Source organism: Chiloscyllium punctatum, chromosome 40 (assembly GCF_047496795.1).
Source record: "Chiloscyllium punctatum isolate Juve2018m chromosome 40, sChiPun1.3, whole genome shotgun sequence".
Lineage (NCBI taxonomy): Eukaryota > Metazoa > Chordata > Chondrichthyes > Orectolobiformes > Hemiscylliidae > Chiloscyllium > Chiloscyllium punctatum.
This window is the reverse complement of record NC_092778.1, coordinates 36290286-36310973: the sequence shown is the minus strand read 5'-3', so window position 1 is coordinate 36310973 and position 20688 is coordinate 36290286. Positions and strand designations below refer to the sequence as shown.

General features: G+C 40.4%; 1 protein-coding gene across 1 annotated transcript in view; it reads left to right on the top strand.

Annotated features, from left to right (window-relative positions):
- myo15aa (myosin XVAa) overlaps nt 1-20688 on the top strand; it is a 147904-nt gene that overhangs the window by 16671 nt on the left and 110545 nt on the right. Inside the window, 7 exon segments of the mRNA XM_072560280.1 lie at nt 2162-2236; nt 7115-7211; nt 11643-11746; nt 11901-11964; nt 12955-13068; nt 16585-16746; nt 19006-19119. Coding sequence (XP_072416381.1) covers nt 2162-2236; nt 7115-7211; nt 11643-11746; nt 11901-11964; nt 12955-13068; nt 16585-16746; nt 19006-19119 — 730 coding nt within the window.

Sequence of the window (20688 nt, the reverse complement as noted above, 5' to 3'; positions counted from 1 at the left end):
TGTGTGTGTGTGTGTCTGTCTGGGGTGGGGGTTGTGAGTGTGAGAAAGTTGTGTGTGTGTGTGTGTGTGTGTGTGTATAGTGAGTGTAGAGTGTCTTAAGTTTGTGAGGGGATGCATGTGTGAGTGTGGGAGTCTGTGTGTGGGTGTCTGTGTGCACGTCTGTGTGTACTTGTGTCCGTGTGTATGTGAGAGTGTGTGTGTGTAGGAATATCTGTGTGTGTGTGTAGTGCAATGGTGATCATCTGTAATGTGACATGAACCCAAGGTCCCGGTTGAGGCCCTCCCTATGGATATCAGCCTTTGCTCGGCCACTTTCCTCTGCTGCCTGTCCCAAAGTCCACCTTGGAGGATGGTGACCTGAAAGTCCGAGGCTGAATGTCCTGGACCACTGAAGTGTTCCCCAACCGGGAGGGAACCCTCCTGTCTGTTGATTGTTGTGCGGTGCCCATTCATCCATTGTCATAACCTTTGCTCAGTTTCCCCAGTGTACCATGCCTCCGGGCATCCTTGCCTGCAACGTATAAGATAGACAACGTTGGGTGAGTCACATGAGTACCTGCCATGTACAAGGTGGGAGATGTTCCCATGCGTAATAGTGGTAGTATTACGTGTGGGAACACCTCCCATCTTGTACATGACAGGTACTCATGTGACTCACCCAACGTTGTCTATCTTATACATTGCAGGCAAGGATGCCCGGAGGCATGGTACGTTAGGGAAACCGAGCAAAGGTTATGACAATGGATGAATGGGCACCGCACAACAATCAACAGACAGGAGGGTTCCCTCCCAGTTGGGGGACACTTCAGTGGTCCAGGACATTCAGCCTCGGACCTTCGGGTCACCATCCTCCAAGGTGGACTTCGGGACAGGCAGCCGAGAAAAGTGGCCGAGCAGAGGCTGATAGCTAAGTTCAGTACCCATAGGGAGGGCCTCAACTAGGACCTTGGGTTCATGTCACATTACAGGTGACCACCATTGCACTACACACGCACACAGATATTCCTACACACACACACTAACACATACACACGGACACAGGTACACACAGACGCGCACACAGATAGACACACACACTCCCACACTCACACATGCACCCCTTCACAGACTTAAGACACTCTACACCCACTACACACACACACACACACTTTCTCACACTCACAACCCCCACCCCAGACAGACACACACACACACACAGACAGACAAAGACCCACACGCACACATATATTTTGTGGGGTGAATTTGTACTTGCAGATTTACATTGCACTTTGCTCAAAAACTGCATACGTTCATGTAGAACTCTGAGCTCAAAAACTGCATGAATTTATGTAAAACTCTGTTATCTCACTTTTTAGATTAGAATCAATCTAAACATCAGGTCATAGACAGAGAACACAGGGGGCTAACACCTTCAACATATTGTCTAGCTATCACCATTGTTAACAGCTAACCCGAGAATGCAACTTTTAAAAAAAAAGGGTTTTGTGATTTACACATGAAAGAAGTGAAACTATCACAGTATTCTAACAGATGAAAGGCTTAACAGACAATCAATTTTTCAATGTATAATTTCAGTTACATCACACTGCTAATTCTTGCTATAAATTCTGTGTTACGATCGAGTCCTCCACAATCACCTGATGAAGGAGCATCGCTCCGAAAGCTAGTGTGCTTCCAATTAAACCTGTTGGACTATAACCTGTTTTGTGATTTTTAAGTTTGTACACCCCAGTCCAACACCGGCATCTCCAAATCATGGCCAAGGGCGTAGTTAGGGCTAGAACTGGCCAGGCTGACTGTTGATTGCTACCTTGCAATCAGTGCTAGCAAGTGGTATATTGATGGCAGAGTCCAGTTTGGTTACCTTGATCCTCCATGTATGGTTAGCCTGCTAATACCTTAGGAATGGCTACTTGCTGACATACCACCAATACCTGGACCTCCCAAAGCTCAGAAAAGGAGAAGAGAGAAATAGGGGAAACATGTAAAAGAAGAGCAATGAGACCTGCTCCAGAAGGAATTGGCATCCTGTGGCTCAGATTAAGTCATGTCTCCTGATTGAAAGGTTTGACTAGCAGTATTGACAAAAAGAAAGTAAGTCCTGTTGTATTGAAATATTAGAATGTTTAGTGATTACCATACTCTTGTGTTTTTGTTGCAGACATCTCTTTGCCGTTGCTAATGTGGCCTATTCAAAAATGGTTGATGCCAAACACAATCAGTGCATTATAATCAGGTAACAAGTTTTCTCTTTGACATTGAGTTCTTGGCTTAAGTTTGAGACATGCAGACATCCCCAGAATCCACATAAGGATATTCAATTATCCAAACTCAAGATCTTGTGCTTTTGATAAGCATTGGTAATTTCGCACTGTCAAGAGCCAGGAAATGTAGTCATTCATTTATGTATGTTTATATATGTATATTTATTTCTTATTCTTCCTTGGGATATCAGTGTTGCTGGTAGCAAAAGAAATTTGGTCTATCACTAGTTGTCCTTCACGAGATGGTGACAAGCTGATTTCTTAAACGAATGCTGTTCATCCATTGCAGGTACACCCATAGTGCTGTCAAGGGAGAGAATTCCAGTCTTCTGATCCAATGACGTTGAAGGGATATGAGATAACTGCACAGAGGCTGGTGTCCCATCATCAAGTCACCCTTTATTTACTTGTGTACAGTACTCTAGCTGTGGCTAGCCAGCTTAGAGTTCAGTTGCCTGAACTGAGCAAATTAAAATCTCCTGGTTAAATTTTTATTTCACCTATTTTTCTAATCAACCTGTTAAGAGATGTCACTGCACACCTCTGGAGCAGGTGCGACTTGAACCCAGGACTCCTGGTCCAGGGTAGGGACACTACCATTGTGCCACATGAGCCCTTCTCCTTGTTATATTGGTCAGCAAAGGCTTTCCTGATTGGCCCAAGTTAATAATCCCAATCAATGACCTCATAGTCAATGAGGTCAACCTCGTTCTAATCACTACAGCATGGCAATATAGATCTAAGTCAGAAATAAAATCAGTAATTTCTGGCAAAACTCAGGAGTTTTGGCAGCATCTATGGGGAGAAAGCAAAGTTAGCATGTTGAGTTTCATTCTGTTAGAGTATGACTGGACTTGAAGCATTACTTCTGCTTTCTCTCCAGATGCTGCTCGACCTGTTGAATTTCTCCAGCAATTTCTGTTTTGGTTTCAGATCTCCAGCATCCACAGTTCTTTCCTTTTTATAAGTCAGGATGATGTTTTACTTGGGGGGAAACTTGCAGATGTGTTGTTCCCATGTATCTGTCACCCTTATTCATCTAGCAAACATCCTACTTTGTAATGGAGGGAAGGTCATTGATGAAGGAACTGAAGACCTAAGATACTGCCCTGAGGAATTCCTGCAGAATGATCTGAGGCTAAGATGATTGGCTTAAAATAAGCACAACCATTTTCCATTATGCTAAAAAAGATTCTCATTGACTTCAATTTTGCTGGGGTCTCTTGATTCAACACTCTGTCAAATGTGGCCTTGACATCAAAGGCAAGTCACTCACACTTCAGCTTTGGAATTCAGCTCTTTTGATCGTGTTTGATGAAGGCTGTATTAGGAACTGGAGGTGAACAACCCTGGCAGTACTTAAAATGAGCTTCAGTCATTGTTACTAGTGCATAAATGCTATTCCACAGACATAACAATAACCCTTCAATCATTTTGTTGATTATTGACAGTAGGCTGAGGCAGTAGTTGTCTGGATTGGAGTTATCCTCTATTTCATGGACAGGACATATTAGTGCACTTTTACAAATTGTCAGGTAGATTTCTCTATTATAGATGTATTGGAATAGCTTGGCTAAGGGCTTAGATCTTCAGGAGCACAGGTTTTCAATACTTAACAGGAGTGTTGGCAGGTACCACAAGATTTTCTGTAATACAGTGCCTTCTCAATGTTATGTGGAGTGAATGAATTGGTGAAGTCTGGCATCTGTGATTATGGGACTGTCGAGTTTAGATCTTCCCCATTGGTTGCAGCATTACTTTGCTCTGTCTATCACATGCTGTTTGCTCTGTTTCATATGCTTCAGCACCACAATACCTCATTTTTAGTTTAGCTTGGTGGACCTCCTATCATTCCCTCCTGCACTCTTCATTAAACCAGAGTTGATCTCCTGGCTTGAGGATATTAGTAGACTGTGGGACATATTTGAGATTACAGATTGTAGTTGAATAGAATTCTGCTATTGCTAATAGTCCACAGTGACTAACGGATACCCAGTGTTTTGCTGCTGGATCTGTTCTGAGTTCATCCTATTTACTTCGGTGGTAGTACCACGAAATACAATACAGGGTTTCCTCATTTTAAAGATGGAACTTTGGCTTCACAAGGGCTATGCAGTTATTATCCCTACCAATGTTGTTATGAACAGATGCAGGTCTAAAGGTATATTGATTAAGACATTTTGGTTTTTTTTATTGTTCCCTCGCCTCTGCCATAGCCCTGTATGTCCTTCAGGATGCAAGCAACTCAATCATTATTAGTACTGATACAGAAATATCACCCTTTCTGTCCTAAGAAAGGCAGCCAGAAATTCCATCTCTCAAATGGGTACTCAGTTTCCTATCACTCTTCCCCACCTCCATCCTTTCCAGTTGGTTGGAAGTGAATGGGAGAGATTTCCTTTGGGAACAGGAGTTTGTGGATCAGCTCATAACCATCAGCCAATATGGCAGACTGTCTGCATGAGTCCCTCTCCATTTCTCTCAGTGCATTTTTATCGAAAATAATTTGAATTCTTAAACTCTTCAAGGAGAATTATTTCATGACAATTTTCATAAGTGATTCTATGTAAAGTGTCTGTAGTCACTGGTCAAATATAAGCTGCTTATGCTTTTCAAATTCCATGCAGGTCTGGTGACATCTGTTCCTCAGGATTTGGAAGTTTTGGCCATAAGTTTCCAGCGCTAACTAGTACGCACTTAAAATAGTTATTTTTGCTGTCACATTATCAGTGGCACTTTCTCCAGGAAAGAGAGAGTGAACCTCATGAGCTTTCCTTGAAAACTTACTCTGGAATAAAAGGGCCAATGTAGGACTGGTCATTTTAGCTCCTGTGCTACCTGCTCAAAAGAGATAAAGAGAAGGCTTTGACCTCTGCCTCATCAAAATTAACAATTAAATGAGTAAACTGAATTGCCTCTGCCTCTGCCCTTACATTTGAGCCAGTGATGTCTTCATGCCAGGATTCCTGCCCCTCATCTCACGCATGGTGACACAGTGGTTAGCACTGCTGCCTCACCGCGCCAAAGACCCGGGTTCAATTCCTGCCTCAGGCGACTGACTGTGTGGAGTTTGCACATTCTCCCTGTGTCTGTGTGGGTTTCCTCTGGGTGCTCTGGTTTCCTCCCACAGTCCAAAAAATGTGCAAGTTAGGTGAATTGGCCATGCTAAATTGCCTGTAGCGTTAGATGAAGGGGTAAATGTAGGGGAATGGATCTGGGTGGATTGCACTCCAGTGGGTCGGTGTGGACTTGTTGGGCTGAAGGACCTGTTTCCACACTGTAAGTAATCTAATCTAATCTCAAACTGTTTTAGTTCAAATGCCTTTTTTGCCATTTTGCCTGAAATTCTCCCCCTCATCGCCTTGCTATTTCCTCTCTGTCCTACTCCTCTCTCTCTCTTTCTTCTTTCTCTTTCTCTTGTGTGTTTGCCTCTGTCTCTCTCTTTACCTTTCCTTCTCTTCTTCTTGAAATTTTAATTTCCTCTGCTCCAAATGTAATTTCTCTACCATTCATCTCATCATCCTCAGTTTCCACCTGTAAATTGTTGATCACTCCTATTAAATGTTGTGCTTCCTGGCTTTTGGATGAAATTCTAATCATAAGTGCCTTGCTAAATGTTGTAACTGTTCAAGAACTTTAAAATCATCAAAAGTAACTTCCCCTAATTCTGCTAGGAATCTGTATCTAATGCAGACATTTCTATACTGCAGCACTGCAAATCCAAGAAAGCCTTTTGCAGTTTTTAAAAATAAAATTAAAGTGGTAATTTGCCCACTCTAATTCCTTCCTTTCATCTATTGGCTCAAGTCATGAAAATGAGCCACAAGTTGTTACAATTAGTCTCTAAGGAAGGTTCCCTGATTCCAGATAAGGTACCCCTAATTATTAAGCTTCTGGGAGAGCCGGGTTGAACGTGCTCCCCTTCTTTTTTTTCACCCACCCTTTCAATTATTTGTCACAAGGTTAAAGGAACCCTCTAATATGGATACCTTTCTCCCAGGCCAAATGAATTCATATTTCTCAAGTTATCAACTTAACTAGGCTTTCTTCGGTTAGCAGAATAGTGAGTTTATTAGCGACAAAACATGAGAAGAATTAGTAACGCAACACATATTACACAGAATAGGAATAACACAAGAAAAAAGATAAAAGATTAAAAATATATGTATACATCAGTCTTTGAGTGATATGTGAAGATTTGATAATAGAACTGTGTGGTTGTTACAGTGGATGGTACATTTGGTATTCCATTTGGTGTTACATTTGGTGTTTGAACAGTCAGTTTTGAGATTCTTGGCTTTGCAAGATGGCTAAAATCCTTTTGTCTGGATTCCTTTCAATTGTGACTGGCTGTCAGCACTCTGAGTGTAAGAGTGACTTTTCTCTTTCTTTAATTGTATTGCAGGCATGTTTAATGGATGTTCTCAAAACTTCATAGCACATAAGTCCACACATTAGACCACTGGCCTACTAACACACACAGACCACAGGTTGTAGTCAGTTTTTAACTCTGTTTTTTCTATATTTCTCGAAGAATAAAACACAAACATGTCTGTAAGAGATGTGTGTGAGGGGAGTGGGAGGGCGTAGATAGCCTCTTGTTATCTCTTCATTTTTAGTCTTTTTGTTTGAAGTTTGTCTGACTGGACAGGTATGACGTTCCATGGATCACATTCAGAACTCTGCTAGCCAATCATTTAATTTGCATTCACAGTCATCTTTTGGCTTCTTTTTGAAAAAATAGAATCAAAGTTTAATATATCCATAAATATTTCAGGATTCTGATCTTTCAAGACAATATGGCAAGGCAAAAGTAAAAACACTGATTGTGTTTCTTTCTATTTTTGAAGTGGTGAAAGCGGATCAGGCAAGACTGAAGCCACCAAACTGGTCCTCTGCTATCTAGCTTCTGTGCACCACACAAAAAAAGACAGTGCAACACAACAGGTAACTTGTAGTAGCATTTGATCAGTTTCCGTGATGATTAACCTTCTGAAGAAACTGTTTCTAAATGTTAGATACCAAGTTAAATTCTTTGTAATCAGCTACCTTCCAAAGAAGCTATTCTTTACATGTGAATCTAGCTTCAATGTCCTTATGGTACAGTAGATGTTGCTGCACTTTAGTGGCTGTGGTAATGCCACCCTCACGTCTTTGCTCATGGAGGCATTTTCCACAGAGGAACTAGTTACCAGGAACAGGTATATCATAGTGAATGTCGGGTCACTAAAGGACCTAATCTTTTCTGGGGATTCTACACTTTACACATGATTATTCTTCATGCACTAGTCTGCGCAGTATCAGCAGTTGGTGATTTGGGTTTGAAGTAGCTCATAGGTTGATTTAATACAGTCTAGCAGAGGAAATGAAACAGCAAATCATTAGCAATAGTTTGCGTAGATCTATTTCCTCATTAATTTCAAGTCATTGAAGCTAATTAGCTACAGCTAATTCTACATACTATCAAAAGTCAGTTACATCAGGAGATCAGGCACCTCAGAGCTTGGACAATATTGCAACAGATGGGAAGGCAATGACCGAGTGGTATTATCGCTGGACTGTTAATTCAGAGACCCAGATAATGTGAGGACCCTGGTTCAAATCTTGCCATTGCAAATGGTGGAACTTGAATTCAGTAAATATCTGGAATTAAGAATCTAATGATCACCATGGATCCCTTGTCGATTGTTGGAAAACACTCTCTGGTTCAGTAATGTCCTTTATGGAAGGAAACTGCCATCCTTACCTGGCCTACATTATGACTCCTGACCTATGGCAATGTGAAGAAAGCGAATGCAATGTTGTCTCTTATCTCAAGAGGGTTGGAATATAAAAGCAGAGATGTACTACTAAGACTTTATAAAGCTCTGGTTAGGCCCCATTTGGAGTACTGTGTCCAGTTTTGGTCCCCACACCTCAGGAAGGACATACTGGCACTGGAACGTGTCCAGCGGAGATTCACACGGATGATCCCTGGAATGACAGGTCTAGCATATGAGGAACGGCTGAGGATACTGGGATTGTATTCATTGGAGTTTAGAAGATTAAGGGGAGACTTAATAGAGACGTACAAAATAATACATGGCTTGGAAAAGGTGGATGCTAGGAAATTGTTTCCGTTAGACGAAGAGACTAGGACCCGTGGACACAGCCTTAGAATTAGAGGGGGTCATTTCAGAACAGAAATGCTGAGACATTTCTTCAGCCAGAGAGTGGTGGGCCTGTGGAATTCATTGCCACGGAGTGCAGTGGAAGCCGGGACGCTAAATGTCTTCAAGGCCGAGATTGATAGATTCTTGTTGTCTAGAGGAATTAAGGGCTACGGGGAGAACGCTGGTAAGTGGAGCTGAAATGCGCATCAGCCATGATTGAATGGTGGAGTGGACTCGATGGGCCGAATGGCCTTACTTCCACTCCTATGTCTTATGGTCTTATGGGTAACTTAACTGCCCTCTGGGCAATTAGGGATGGGCAATAAATGCTGACTCGCCAGTGACATCCTCATCCCATGAATGAATAAAGAAAAAAAAATCAGATTTCACCAAATGAAGATACTGGGGTTCACCATTGGTTTCAATTAGGAACACTCTAATTATTATCACAGGAGCACATGTTCCTCCATGCTGCTCTGCCATTGAGTTAGATCATGGCTGAGTTGTACTGCAACTCAATTGCATCTTTTGCATCCCCCAACAACCTTATCTACCAAACCTTCATCCATCTCAGTCTCAAAAAATTCCATTTGCCCCCAGTGTTTATCAGCTTTTTGAAGTCAGATTCCAGAATTTCACAGGCGTGGGCCAAAATCAGGTTTCTGAACACTTAAACTAGCTCAAACAAACATAATGCAACAATAGTAGAGATGTAAAGCTTCTGTTATTGTCTGTCTGGAGTTAATTAATTTCTGTGCAGCTTCAGCCGCTCATTTTAGGATAGGAAAGATATTATCTCTCAGTTAGCTACCACTTTTCTCTAAATAATAATAGACAGAGAAAGGAGCCTGTCCATCCAGCCTTTCCTCATGCCTCATGTTTCACAACATAAATACTCTATTATCCCCACCAAAACCATATGACATACTGAGAGATATGAAAAATGTAATAAAAGTCCCAGTCCAATTTGTAGGATAAATCTGGGAACTTCTTCAAGTCATCTAAGTGATTGAAACTATTCCAGGATCGCTCTAGTCCCCTGTTCTCTGCAGCCTCTATCCCTTTGTAAAGTGTAATGTCCACCCAGTCAGGAAAAGGTTCAGCTCTCAGTTGAAGCAACTCAGCAAGAAGGAATCCACCATATGATTCAACAGCTTCTTCCAGAGAGTATTCTCTGAGAAAAAGAAAAGTTCCACCTCCTGATTTCCAAACAAGATCTGACCTTGTACACCTAAACTGTGATTCCTTGTTATCCCTTAGCTGTTTAATTGAAAAAAACTGTAATACAATTTACTATCATACAAACCTTGATCTAATTCTACACTTTTCTTTAGTCTGAGCTCTCTTCATTTACATTGATAACTAAGATATGTTATATTGACATTTAGATTGGTGCCATTTCAAATCTTCAAAACCATCTATTTTGTGGTGAGACCAAAACTGGACAGAGCATATGAACAAGGTCACCATAGAACAATAAGCGGAAGGTTATTTGGTTCCTCGTGCTTGCTCCACCATTTAATACAATCATGGTTCAACTGCTTGTAACCTGAAATCCCACCTACCCTGAAAACCTTTTAGACCCTTTTTTGCCCAGATCTATTCACCTCTGCCTTAAAAGTATTCAAAGACTTTGTTAAAACTGCCTTTTCAGGAACAGAGTCCAAAGATTCACAATTCTCTGTGAGGAAAAAAAAGTTTGCCCTATCTGTGTCTTAAGTCAGTTACCCTATATTTTTAAACAATGGCCCTTAGTTCTCAGTTCTCCATTAAGGGGCAACATTCTCTCCACGTCTCACCTGGCAACATCCCTTAGGATCTTATAAGCCTTAATAAAATCAAGTCAAACTCTACGAAACTCCAGCCTGTCTCGCCTTCCCTCATAAGGTAACCCACCCAATCCAGTTAAAGATCTGGTAAACTTCCTCTGAACTGCTTCCAATGTATTTACGTCCTTCCTCAAATAAAACAACTGTATATAATACATTCCCTATGTCAGATGGTAACAGGCCTCCAGTTTCCTTCTTTCGGCCTTCTTTTTGAGTAGAGGAGTTTGATATCTTTTAATTGAATGGGACCTCCTCCATATCTAGGGATTTATATTAATGTCTAGCATTACAAATAACATTTAACCATGGTTTTATACAGGCCAAAATAATAGGCTTTTGATCTGAATTGGAAAGAGTGTGTGCTATTTTTGGTGAAATGTATCATATGTTTGATGTCATTTACATCTTCTGCCTTTTTTTCTCAATATTGCCCCTTGATGTCTGTGAAGATTGAGGTAAGGTATTGATTGCTGTCAATATCTCCAACAACAAGTCAAAATGCACATCAGCCCTTCCAGTTTAAGTACACTTGCTTAAAATGCAATTAAAGATGCAACACTGTCATTCAAAATGATTTGGCAAACCTTGGAAACTTCAAATTAAAGCCATAAATTCTATAAATATATCACGCCCATCAGCAGCTGCAAGAGAATTTGATTCACTTTTCAGGGAAAATTCCAAACAAAGATCTTCAACCAGATCTTTACACAAGGTTAATTTTAAATATTGTGCTAGTCAGAAAATCTAGGATACTGAGCTGACTGCCCATTGATACTTCCTTCCTGATCCAATCAGCCAAATTTGATTAAGAGTCTTTTCACTTCTAAGAAGTGAATACACGAGCTGTGCATTCCCTGTGTTCATGTGCTAGGAACTGTAATTTCAGTAAATATGTAAAATTGAAAATTATTTGAGGTTTTAACTCTTTGTATCATTGACAAAAGTTCAAAAATTTTTACACAAATTGCACATGTTGGCTGTATGTTTCTCAAGTATCCTTTTGTTGACTGGAGTGAAGCATTTTTACACAGGGAGTAGAGAATTCTCAGGAAAGGTGAAGTATTATTACGTAGATGGGAGACCACTCTCATAAAGGTGGATCAATATTAAGTGGAATGTAGAGTACTTTTGTGACAGATGAAGCTTCAATAAATGGAGCATTGAAAAACCTGGAGGCAGGTGACAAATTAGCCCTGGATATTTACGGAGCAGAATTGCAAAATGAGGAGACACTACACTAACCCATTCAAGGAGACAAATTTGTGATTCCCTCTAAGCATGCAGCAGATCAAAATAGGTCAATTTAAGTGTGTCTATTTAAGGAACTGTTATAATTTTATGCTCAGTTCCAGAGAAAAACTTAGAACTTTTCAACTTATTAAAGTTTTCCTGAACAGATCCTTGAAGCCACACCACTTTTGGAATCCTTTGGAAATGCCAAAACTGTTCGAAATGATAACTCCAGTAGATTTGGAAAGTACATTGAAATATTTTTGCAAAAGTAAGTATTAACGTGTTTTCTGTCACAATCTGAAGTTCTATGCACACATTCATTTGCTTACTGACTCACTTAGGTCTCTAACACTGTGTCACAGGAGTGCTAAACACTGAATGTTGATTTTTAACCCAGTACCATTAACATTCTCTTTTTACAGTGGGGTGATATGCGGTGCCATAACCTCGCAGTACCTTCTTGAGAAGTCGAGGATTGTGTTTCAAGTATGTCTTACGTTACAGTTTTATGTTTCAAATCATTCTGCCAATTTCTATGTGGCTGTGGCTAAACTGTCTTTTTTGCTTGATGCTGATACATGTCAGGAGTAAAATGTACCTCTTGAGTAGCCATAACTTGTGGGTATTTCAACTTCATGTCAGCAGAGGATGTCTCAAAAATTTAAACTGTTTCAAATGAACACAACATTCAGCAAAGTATAAGAGCTTCTACATCACGAGCACTAGCCTGTACGACTGGTCCTCAACCCTAGTCGGAATGTTCAAAATGCTGGAAGTTATATACATGTAGACTATTTCTTAGGATATATGGAGAACACACTTAGTGGAGCAACTTAGCCGAACTTATGTGGTTTGTTGAAATCAATGGAGAATAAAGTTGAGCTGGTCTTAAGCTGAGTAGATGATCTCTGCACAGGCTGGGTTACTTTAAAATGACCCCACTGCATTGGTACCTATGTATGATTTTGTACATTCTGGCTGGTTGGCAATAGGACTTGGGATTACTGATACTCCCAAGCAGATATAAATGCTCTAAAGAAAATTGGTCTTTATGTATTTATCCCCATATTGCTGTAACAGCTAATATTTAAGTACATTTCCCAGTTCACTCCTTCTGTCACATAAACTGTGTGGATATGTTTCTTTTATCTAATAGTGGCCAACCATCTGCCTTGTGTTTTCAATTTCCAGCTTCCATCAGGTCGTGCTTTTACATAGTTTGGGTTTGTGATTGTAATGCAGCCATTATCCACTATGTTCATACAATAAAGGTTAATGAGGACACTCTAACCAATGCAATAAATAAGGACAGCCACAAAGGATGTAGAATCCAGTGGTAAATTCAGATTTGGCAGGGAGATTCAAATATTTCACTCAGTCTGAAATAATTTATTAGAAACAGGAAAACAAGGACTCTCTGTTATATTTAGAAAATGGGCAAAAATTAGCTTTCTTTCCTTTTTTTTCAAAATCTAGGCCAAAAATGAAAGAAATTACCACATTTTCTATGAGATGCTGGCAGGACTCTCGAGCCAACAGAAGCAAAAGTTCTATCTTCAGGAAGCTGAAACATACTACTACCTGAATCAGGTAAGTTGATTAAATGGTGCAGATACAACCTACACCTAAAGGATGAAGGTGTTGCCTAGTGTAGAGTAAGTCACAACAGTGAGAGAGGTTTAGTGTTTCAGTCCTCATCTGTGCTCAATTAGTTTTCTTTGTTATTACAATGTGGGCAATACTGTTACGATCACATTATTGTCCGTTCCTAATTGCATTAACAAGGTACATAGAACATAGAGCAGTAGAGCACATCACAGGCCCTTCAGCCCTTCACGTTGTGCCGACCTTTTATCCTATTCTAAGATCAAACTAACCCACATATTCTTCATTTTACTATCAGCCATTTGCCTATCCAAGAGTCACTTAAATGTCCCTAATTTATCTGACTCTCCTACCCCTGCTGGCTTGCATCCCATGCACCCACCAATCTCTGTGTAAAGAACCTGACTCTGACATCTTCCCCAAACTTTCCTCCAATCACCTTAAACTTGTGCCCCCACGTGATAGCCATTTTCGCCCTGAGAGAAAGTCTCTGGCTATCCACTCTATCTGTGCCTCTCATCATCTTGTATACCTTTATCAAGTCACCTCTCATTCTTCTTCACTCCAATGAGAAAAGCCCTAGCTTCCTCAACCTTTCTTCATAAGACATGCCCACCGGTCCAGGCAACATCCTGGTAAATGTCCTCTGCACCCTCGCTCAAGCTTCCACACCCTTCCTATAATGAGGCAACCAGAACTGAACAGTATTCCAGGCGTGGTCTAAGCAGGGCTTAGAAGAGCTGCAGCATAACTTTGTGGCTCTTAAATTCAACCCCCTGATAATGAAAGCCAACACAACATATGCCTTTTGACAACCCTATCAACTTGGGTGGCAACTTCAACGGATCTGTGGGATTGGACCCCAAGATCCCTTTGTTCCTCCACACTGCCAAGAATCCTATCTTTAACCTTGTAATCTGCATTAAATTTTGACTTTCCAAAATAAATCAGTACACACTTCTGGCCAATTCACCTAACCTGCACATTTTTGGACTGTGGGAGGAAACCCACGCAGACACAGGAAGAATGTGCAAACTCCACACAGACAGTTGCCTAAGGCGGGAATTGAACCTGGGTCTCTGGCCCTGTGAGGCAGCAGTGCTAACCACTGTGCCACTGTGCTGCCCAAGATATAAGACTGACTGTTCTGTAATTCACAGGGTTATCCCTATTCCCTTTCTTGAGCAAGGGAATAACATTTACCACTCTATTTTGCCTTGGGCCCTTGCCTTGAATGGCTACAATAACTGAACTGAAAGTATTTCCATAACAGTAAGCCATTCCAGGATGCACAAATGATGATAAAGTCATGAAAAAGTTAGGGTGCAATACTTAGACATAATGGTGTTCCCATGACACCTATGCACTTGTCTTTCTCAGAGATAGAGATTATGAGAAGTGCAACGCTGTTGAAACTATGTTGGAGCTGTTGCAATGTGACATTTAGATTATAAGCATTGCATCCACAATCCATCAGTAGGAAGTCAAATCAGACAGATGTTGAATCCAATGGTAGAGGTATCAAGCAAGAAAAAAATGTTGCCAGGTGATGGTGAGCTTCTTGAGTACTTTTGCAGCTGTAACAGCAAGTGGTGAGTAGTCTACCATTTGGATCAGAGGACCCACATAATCGATACACCTGACAGTACTTCAAACACGCACTCGTTCCACCACTAATGCGCAACGGCATTGTGTAACATCTACAAGATGCAGCAGCAATTCATCAAGGTTCATATGAGAGCATCTGCCAAACCCATGACCTCTACCACCTCGAACAGCAAGGGCAACAGATGCATGGGACCACACATTGGTCTGATTTGGAACTACAGCAACATTTCTTCACTGTTGTGGTTCAAAATCCTGCTAATCCTTCGTTGTGTGGGGGTGCTTACAGCAGATGGACTGCTGTAGCTCAGGAAAGCACCTCACCACCACATATTCAAAAGCAATCAGGGTGGGGCAAAAATGGCTGCTGCTTACATCCTAAACAATTAATGTTTTAAATTCTGTCTTGAACCTTGGATACTTTGGAGGAGGAGTTAAAAAGTAAATTGTCTTTACAGGATATAGCTTTTGACCTTGTCTTGTGTTGATCTAGTTGGTCCAGTTAAGATTCTAGTGCCCTGAATGATGTCAGTGGAAAATTCGTAAATGAATTATTATAGGTGGGCAGTCTGAGCTTTCTCAAAGTGATCAGGGATTCTCACTTCACTGGTACTTTTATGGCATATTTCCTGTCACCTGCCAGACCAAATCTGGATGTTCTCTAAGTCGTACAATAACTAGCATGTGCTGCTTCAGTATAAAGGGATCTGTATTTGGATTGTCTGCTGCATTGCTCATCTTATAATGGAAGGCAAATCATTGATGAAACAGCTGAAGTAATGATGTCCTGGGAGAAAGTGAGGACTGCAGATGCGGGAGATCAGAGCTGAAAACGTGTTGCTGGAAAAGCGCAGCAGGTCAGGCAGCATTCAAGGAGCAGAAGAATCGACGTTTCGGGCATGAGCCCCAAGAAGAACTCCTGAAGAAGGGCTCATGCCCAAAACATCGATAATGATGTCCTGGGTCTAACAAAAAGGTCTACCTTCTGTATGCCAGACATGACTGCAGCTGCTGAAAGATTTCTCTTTGACCCTTTGATCTTGTATCATTGAATTTGGTTGTATGAAGTCTCATGTGCCCTACATGCAATTTGCTGGCACTCTTGATGGCTTCTAACATCACTTTGTTTGTGATTGGATAAAGGCTACAAGGGCATTCATTGGCCAGATATATTTACCCTGCTTATTGTGAATAAGATATCCAGAGGCACTATTTGCTATTATTGGGTAGGTGCTGGAGTTATTGCTAGACTGGAGTATCTTGACTCAAGATTTGTTTTAATGCACTGGTCTTGTCTAAAGTTGGGATACAGTTGGAGCATGAAATATCTCCACAGAGGCTGGTATCATGTCACCAAGTCACCCTTTATTTACACGTGGCAAGTCCTATACGCTGGTCCAGCTTCGTCAGAGCCAACTCTCAGAATGTAGAATTAGAAAAGAATAGCCTTTATTATCATGGGCACCCAAATGAGTGCAATGAAAAGCTTATAATGTTGTCTCTCTGTGCCATCTTAGATACAGGTGCCCAGGTATAGATACTTTAAGTGTTGTTACAGAATTGAAATAGTAAACAAAAAAGACTAGCATGGGGATAGAGAGTTTAAAAAATCCAAATGTGTGACACATCTCATTTTATCTGTCGGCCAGGTGTCCCTGATTGATCCAGATTAACGGCCCCCAGTCAGAGAATTCATATTATGACGTCCACCCAGCTGACCTCATTACAATCACTACTGGGCACATATTCTTTGCTGTGTCCAGTGCACTGAGCCACCTAATATCACATAGAGAAACTTCAGTTGGCTGATTTATGGTATTAATCATGTTGAGAATCTCATTTTTTCAAAGCGCAGTCACTTGAAAGTAACATTTAAAACAAAATTTGTTTTCTTAGGGAGGAAATTGTGAAATTTCTGGGAAGGACGATGGGGAGGATTTCCACAGGCTACTCAGCTCAATGGAGGTGCTCAGTTTTAGTCCAGATGAACAGAACAGCATCTTCCGCATTCTATCTTCAGTTCTTCATCTTGGGAATGTCTACTTTGAGAAATATGAGGTTTGGTTTTCAGACTCTTACTCTGAAATGAAAATGAAGAAATGCTGGAAGCACTCAGCAGGCCAGGCAACATTGTGGAGAGAAAAAGATAGGATTGATATCTCACACAAATGATCTTTGAAAATAAATAAAGTCGTGCACTTATAAAGTACCTTTCATGAACATTGGACATATCAAAGTGACTTACAGGCAACAATTTACTTAAAAATGTAGCCAATGTTGTGATATAGGAAATATGGCAGCCAATTTATGCACAGTGTGCTCCCACAACCACTCCCCTGCTCTTCTTTGAAATAGTGGCTTAGCAAGAACTCCAATGTTGCTCATTGTGTTGGTTGTAATTCCGTGAGTTTGTTCTGTCAGTGATGCTCAGGGCGCTGAGATTTTGGCATTTTATCTGACCTGTACCACTGCCTGCTCTAATTCCTTGCAGATAGCAGCCCAAGGAAATTCACCAAGAGAATTGGATTTCTCTAGGCTGAATTACATGCTGAGAACTAATCAAGAACTATATCCTTCTTAAGGAGTGGTGCCCAGATCTGCTTGCAGTATTTCAAGTGAGGTCTGACCGGAGCTTTGTATAATGATTGTTGGCTTGTTGTTATCACTGTATCTCTTGCGGGTTGTATTAAGAGTTGAAAATGTTGGGTTTCAGTTTAGTATAGAGTGGTTTTTATTTGCTTGATTATGCCCGTGAGCCTCTATAACTTAAGCTTGGATTTTTAACCTAGGCAATGCATCTGTATTTATAAACAATGCTTGAACTTTGCTGAGAGGCTTTTTATCATGGTAATAACCCTACCCTCAGAAATTATATTCTAAATGAAAACTAGTTAGGTTTGATTTTAAAACATCAGTGAGCAGAAGATGGCTGAACTTGGAACCTGTCAAACGAAAGTTTGCTATGTTTAATCAAGTAACTCAGTTTTGTATAGTTAGAGACAGAAATAATGAGTTTTAGAGAATTGGATAGGATCAAATATCTATAAAAAGAGAAGTCAACCCATGAAGTAGATGCCAAGGAAGTATCCACTTGAATTTGAGGGCTGTGTATGTTATTGTCAGTGTTACCAATAGATGAAGCAGGACATCACATTGGTGGAAATATACCATTGACCTGAGCTGTGACTTTCACAGTCAGACCCTGAAAGAAAGGACCTATCTTCCAGAGAATGAATATATTTAAAAACGCATTGGAGTGAAAGGCACAATAAAAAGATGAGGCAAATTTAAGTCTGTTGAATTCAGGTTAAGGCCATAGCTGAAATTGTTTAGAGCAATTTTCTTACTTGTTCAGTGTACATCTTTAATAATTACTGCTTGTGTTTTATTTGGTTCAAGGTTATACAGTAAAGATTCTTTGGTGTTAGTGATTTTTGAGAAGATTTGTAGCTCAGGTTGATGAAAAGTATGTAGTTAGCTCGCTGAGCTGGAAGGTTTGTTTTCAGACATTTTGTCACAACGACTAGGTAACATCGTCAGTGAGAGTCCCTGCTGAAGTGCTGGTAGTATGTCCTGCCTCTCTATTTATAGGTCTTGGTTTCTTAAGATGGGTGGTGTCATTTTTGGTTCTTTTTTTCAAGGGAAGGTAGATGGATCTAAATCGATGTGTTTATTGATGGAGTTCTCGTTAGAATGCCATGCCTCAAAAAATTCTCGTGTGTGTCTTTGTTTTGCCTGTCCCAGATGAAATGGTGTCTTTCTTTGTCTGTGTGTATGGAAACTAGTGATAGTGGGTTGTGTCTTTTGGTGGCTAGTTTGTGCTCATGTATCCTGATGGCAAATTTCCTGCTTATTTGTCCGATGAAACCAAGACCTATAAATAGAGAGGCAGGACATGCTACCAGCTCTTCACCAGGAACTCTCGCTGATAATGTTACCCAGTGACAAAACATCTGAAAACAAACCATCCAGCTCAGCGAGCTAACTTACATACTTTTTCTTTGGTATTTCAATTTGATTCTGGAGACTTGCCATTTAATTTTTTATCCTTGGTTAAGAAGTTTTGAAGATTTACAGATAGAATAATACATTCTTGGAAGGTTTACATCTCACTGTAATAGGTACAGACTATTTGATAAAAATCCAAAGTATTCAGCAGTAAACTTTGATTTATCAGCAAAAAAGTTGGTAAATTGTTCCCTTAATGACACATTATTATCAATGTTTGAATCTAATATTTTTCAACCAAGATTGCTGTGAGTTAAAGAATGACAGGAACCTGTCTCATTGATACAGTCACATGTTTATATGTTACAGACCGACTCACAGGAGACTGCTTCGGTGGTAAGTGCTCGTGAGATTCGAGTGGTGGCAGAACTGTTACAGATTTCTCCTGAGGGGCTGCAGAAGTCCATCACATATAAAGTGACAGTAAGTTCAGTTCACTGAAGCCACAGATCACAGCAGCTTATAAATAAGGTCAGTTTCCACATGAAATACAGTGGAAGGAATCTAGAATCTGTTCATAATTCAGACTGGAGTTCCTACCACCTCAAATATGTCATCTGTTGAAGTACAGTTGCAAAAGATACTGACAACAATATTAGAATAAAAGAGTTTTGTATGTTTGGTATTCTGTCCATTGTCCTGTGACATCCTAATTTGAGAGCAGTATAGAGAGTCAAGGTGCTGCTCTACTTAAGTCAGCTGTTGCTCTTATCTGACCAATCTCTTCACATGATGAATGCTAACTGCTGAAAGATTTTTACATTCAAGGCAACAAGGCATCTGAACATGTGCATCCCAAGCTCTTCTGAGGCAATCCTTTATCTATATTATCACCCTGTTCCTCAAAATAATTCATCTTCACGATTCCTCACTCATGACTGCCCTATATTCCTCAAACTTGTTATTCCTTCTCAGCTCCACATCATTCTTCATTTTACCTCATGTGTGACTCTTTCCAGTTGAACATTGGAAATTCTCAATTCAAGAAACAATGTTAAAAATAGTTAAGAATAATATATTGGGTAACTTTGACCAGAGGATTCAAAATAACTGACTGCACCTTCCTTCTTCAATATTTCACTGTTATCCATTTCTGAGAGACTGTTGACCCACTCCCATAGTAATTTCTATAATGCAAAAAACACTAATGTCCACCTTGTCCACTTTATGGATTTCTTTCAGCAACGGCTCCCCACATCAACCTTAATTGTATAGATTTTATATCAGAACCTCCAAACTTCTCCAAGTAAAGATTTTATGATCTGTCTTTGAAAAGCTTTACAAACACATAAGGTTCTGGCATACAGAAAGAAATAACTTCCATTTATATAGTGCTTTCCATAACTTTAGGATGTGCAAAGTGTATCACAGCCAATTAGATAAATGACCAGGTAATCTATTTTCAGCATCAGTTGAGGGATTCCATGGTTTGTTATCTCATTGATGCAATAACACTTCTGACAGTGCAGCATACTACTGTACTTGGGTGTTAATGAGACCATAAGAAATAGGAACAGGAGTAGGCCATTCGGTCCCTCAAACCTGCTCTGCCATTTAAATAAAAGCGTGGCTGATCCAGCATTTCTTATATCCACTTCCTGCTTTTCCCCCTAACACTTTGATTCCCTTACTGATCAAGTATCTATCTATCTCAGCCTTAATTATACACAAGGACTCTATCCCCACAGGTCTCTGTGGCAATGAGTTTAAAAGGCCCTCTGAGACAAGAAATTCCTCCTCCTTTCAGACATAAACTGGTGCCTCTTTATTCTGAGGCAATGCCCCCCGGTCCTATATTCTCTCATGAGGGAAGAATCTGCAATATTTGTCCAGATCTCTGGATACGGACTTGAACCAACAAAAGTCCTGCTGTGAGGGCTAAATGTTTGTTTTTGGTTCATGAAATATGAGCTGGTCCAAACCTTGACTAATAGACTGCACCCATTCACCTTGTCTGATCCTGCCCAAAATTTTCATAGTTTTCAGATAGGG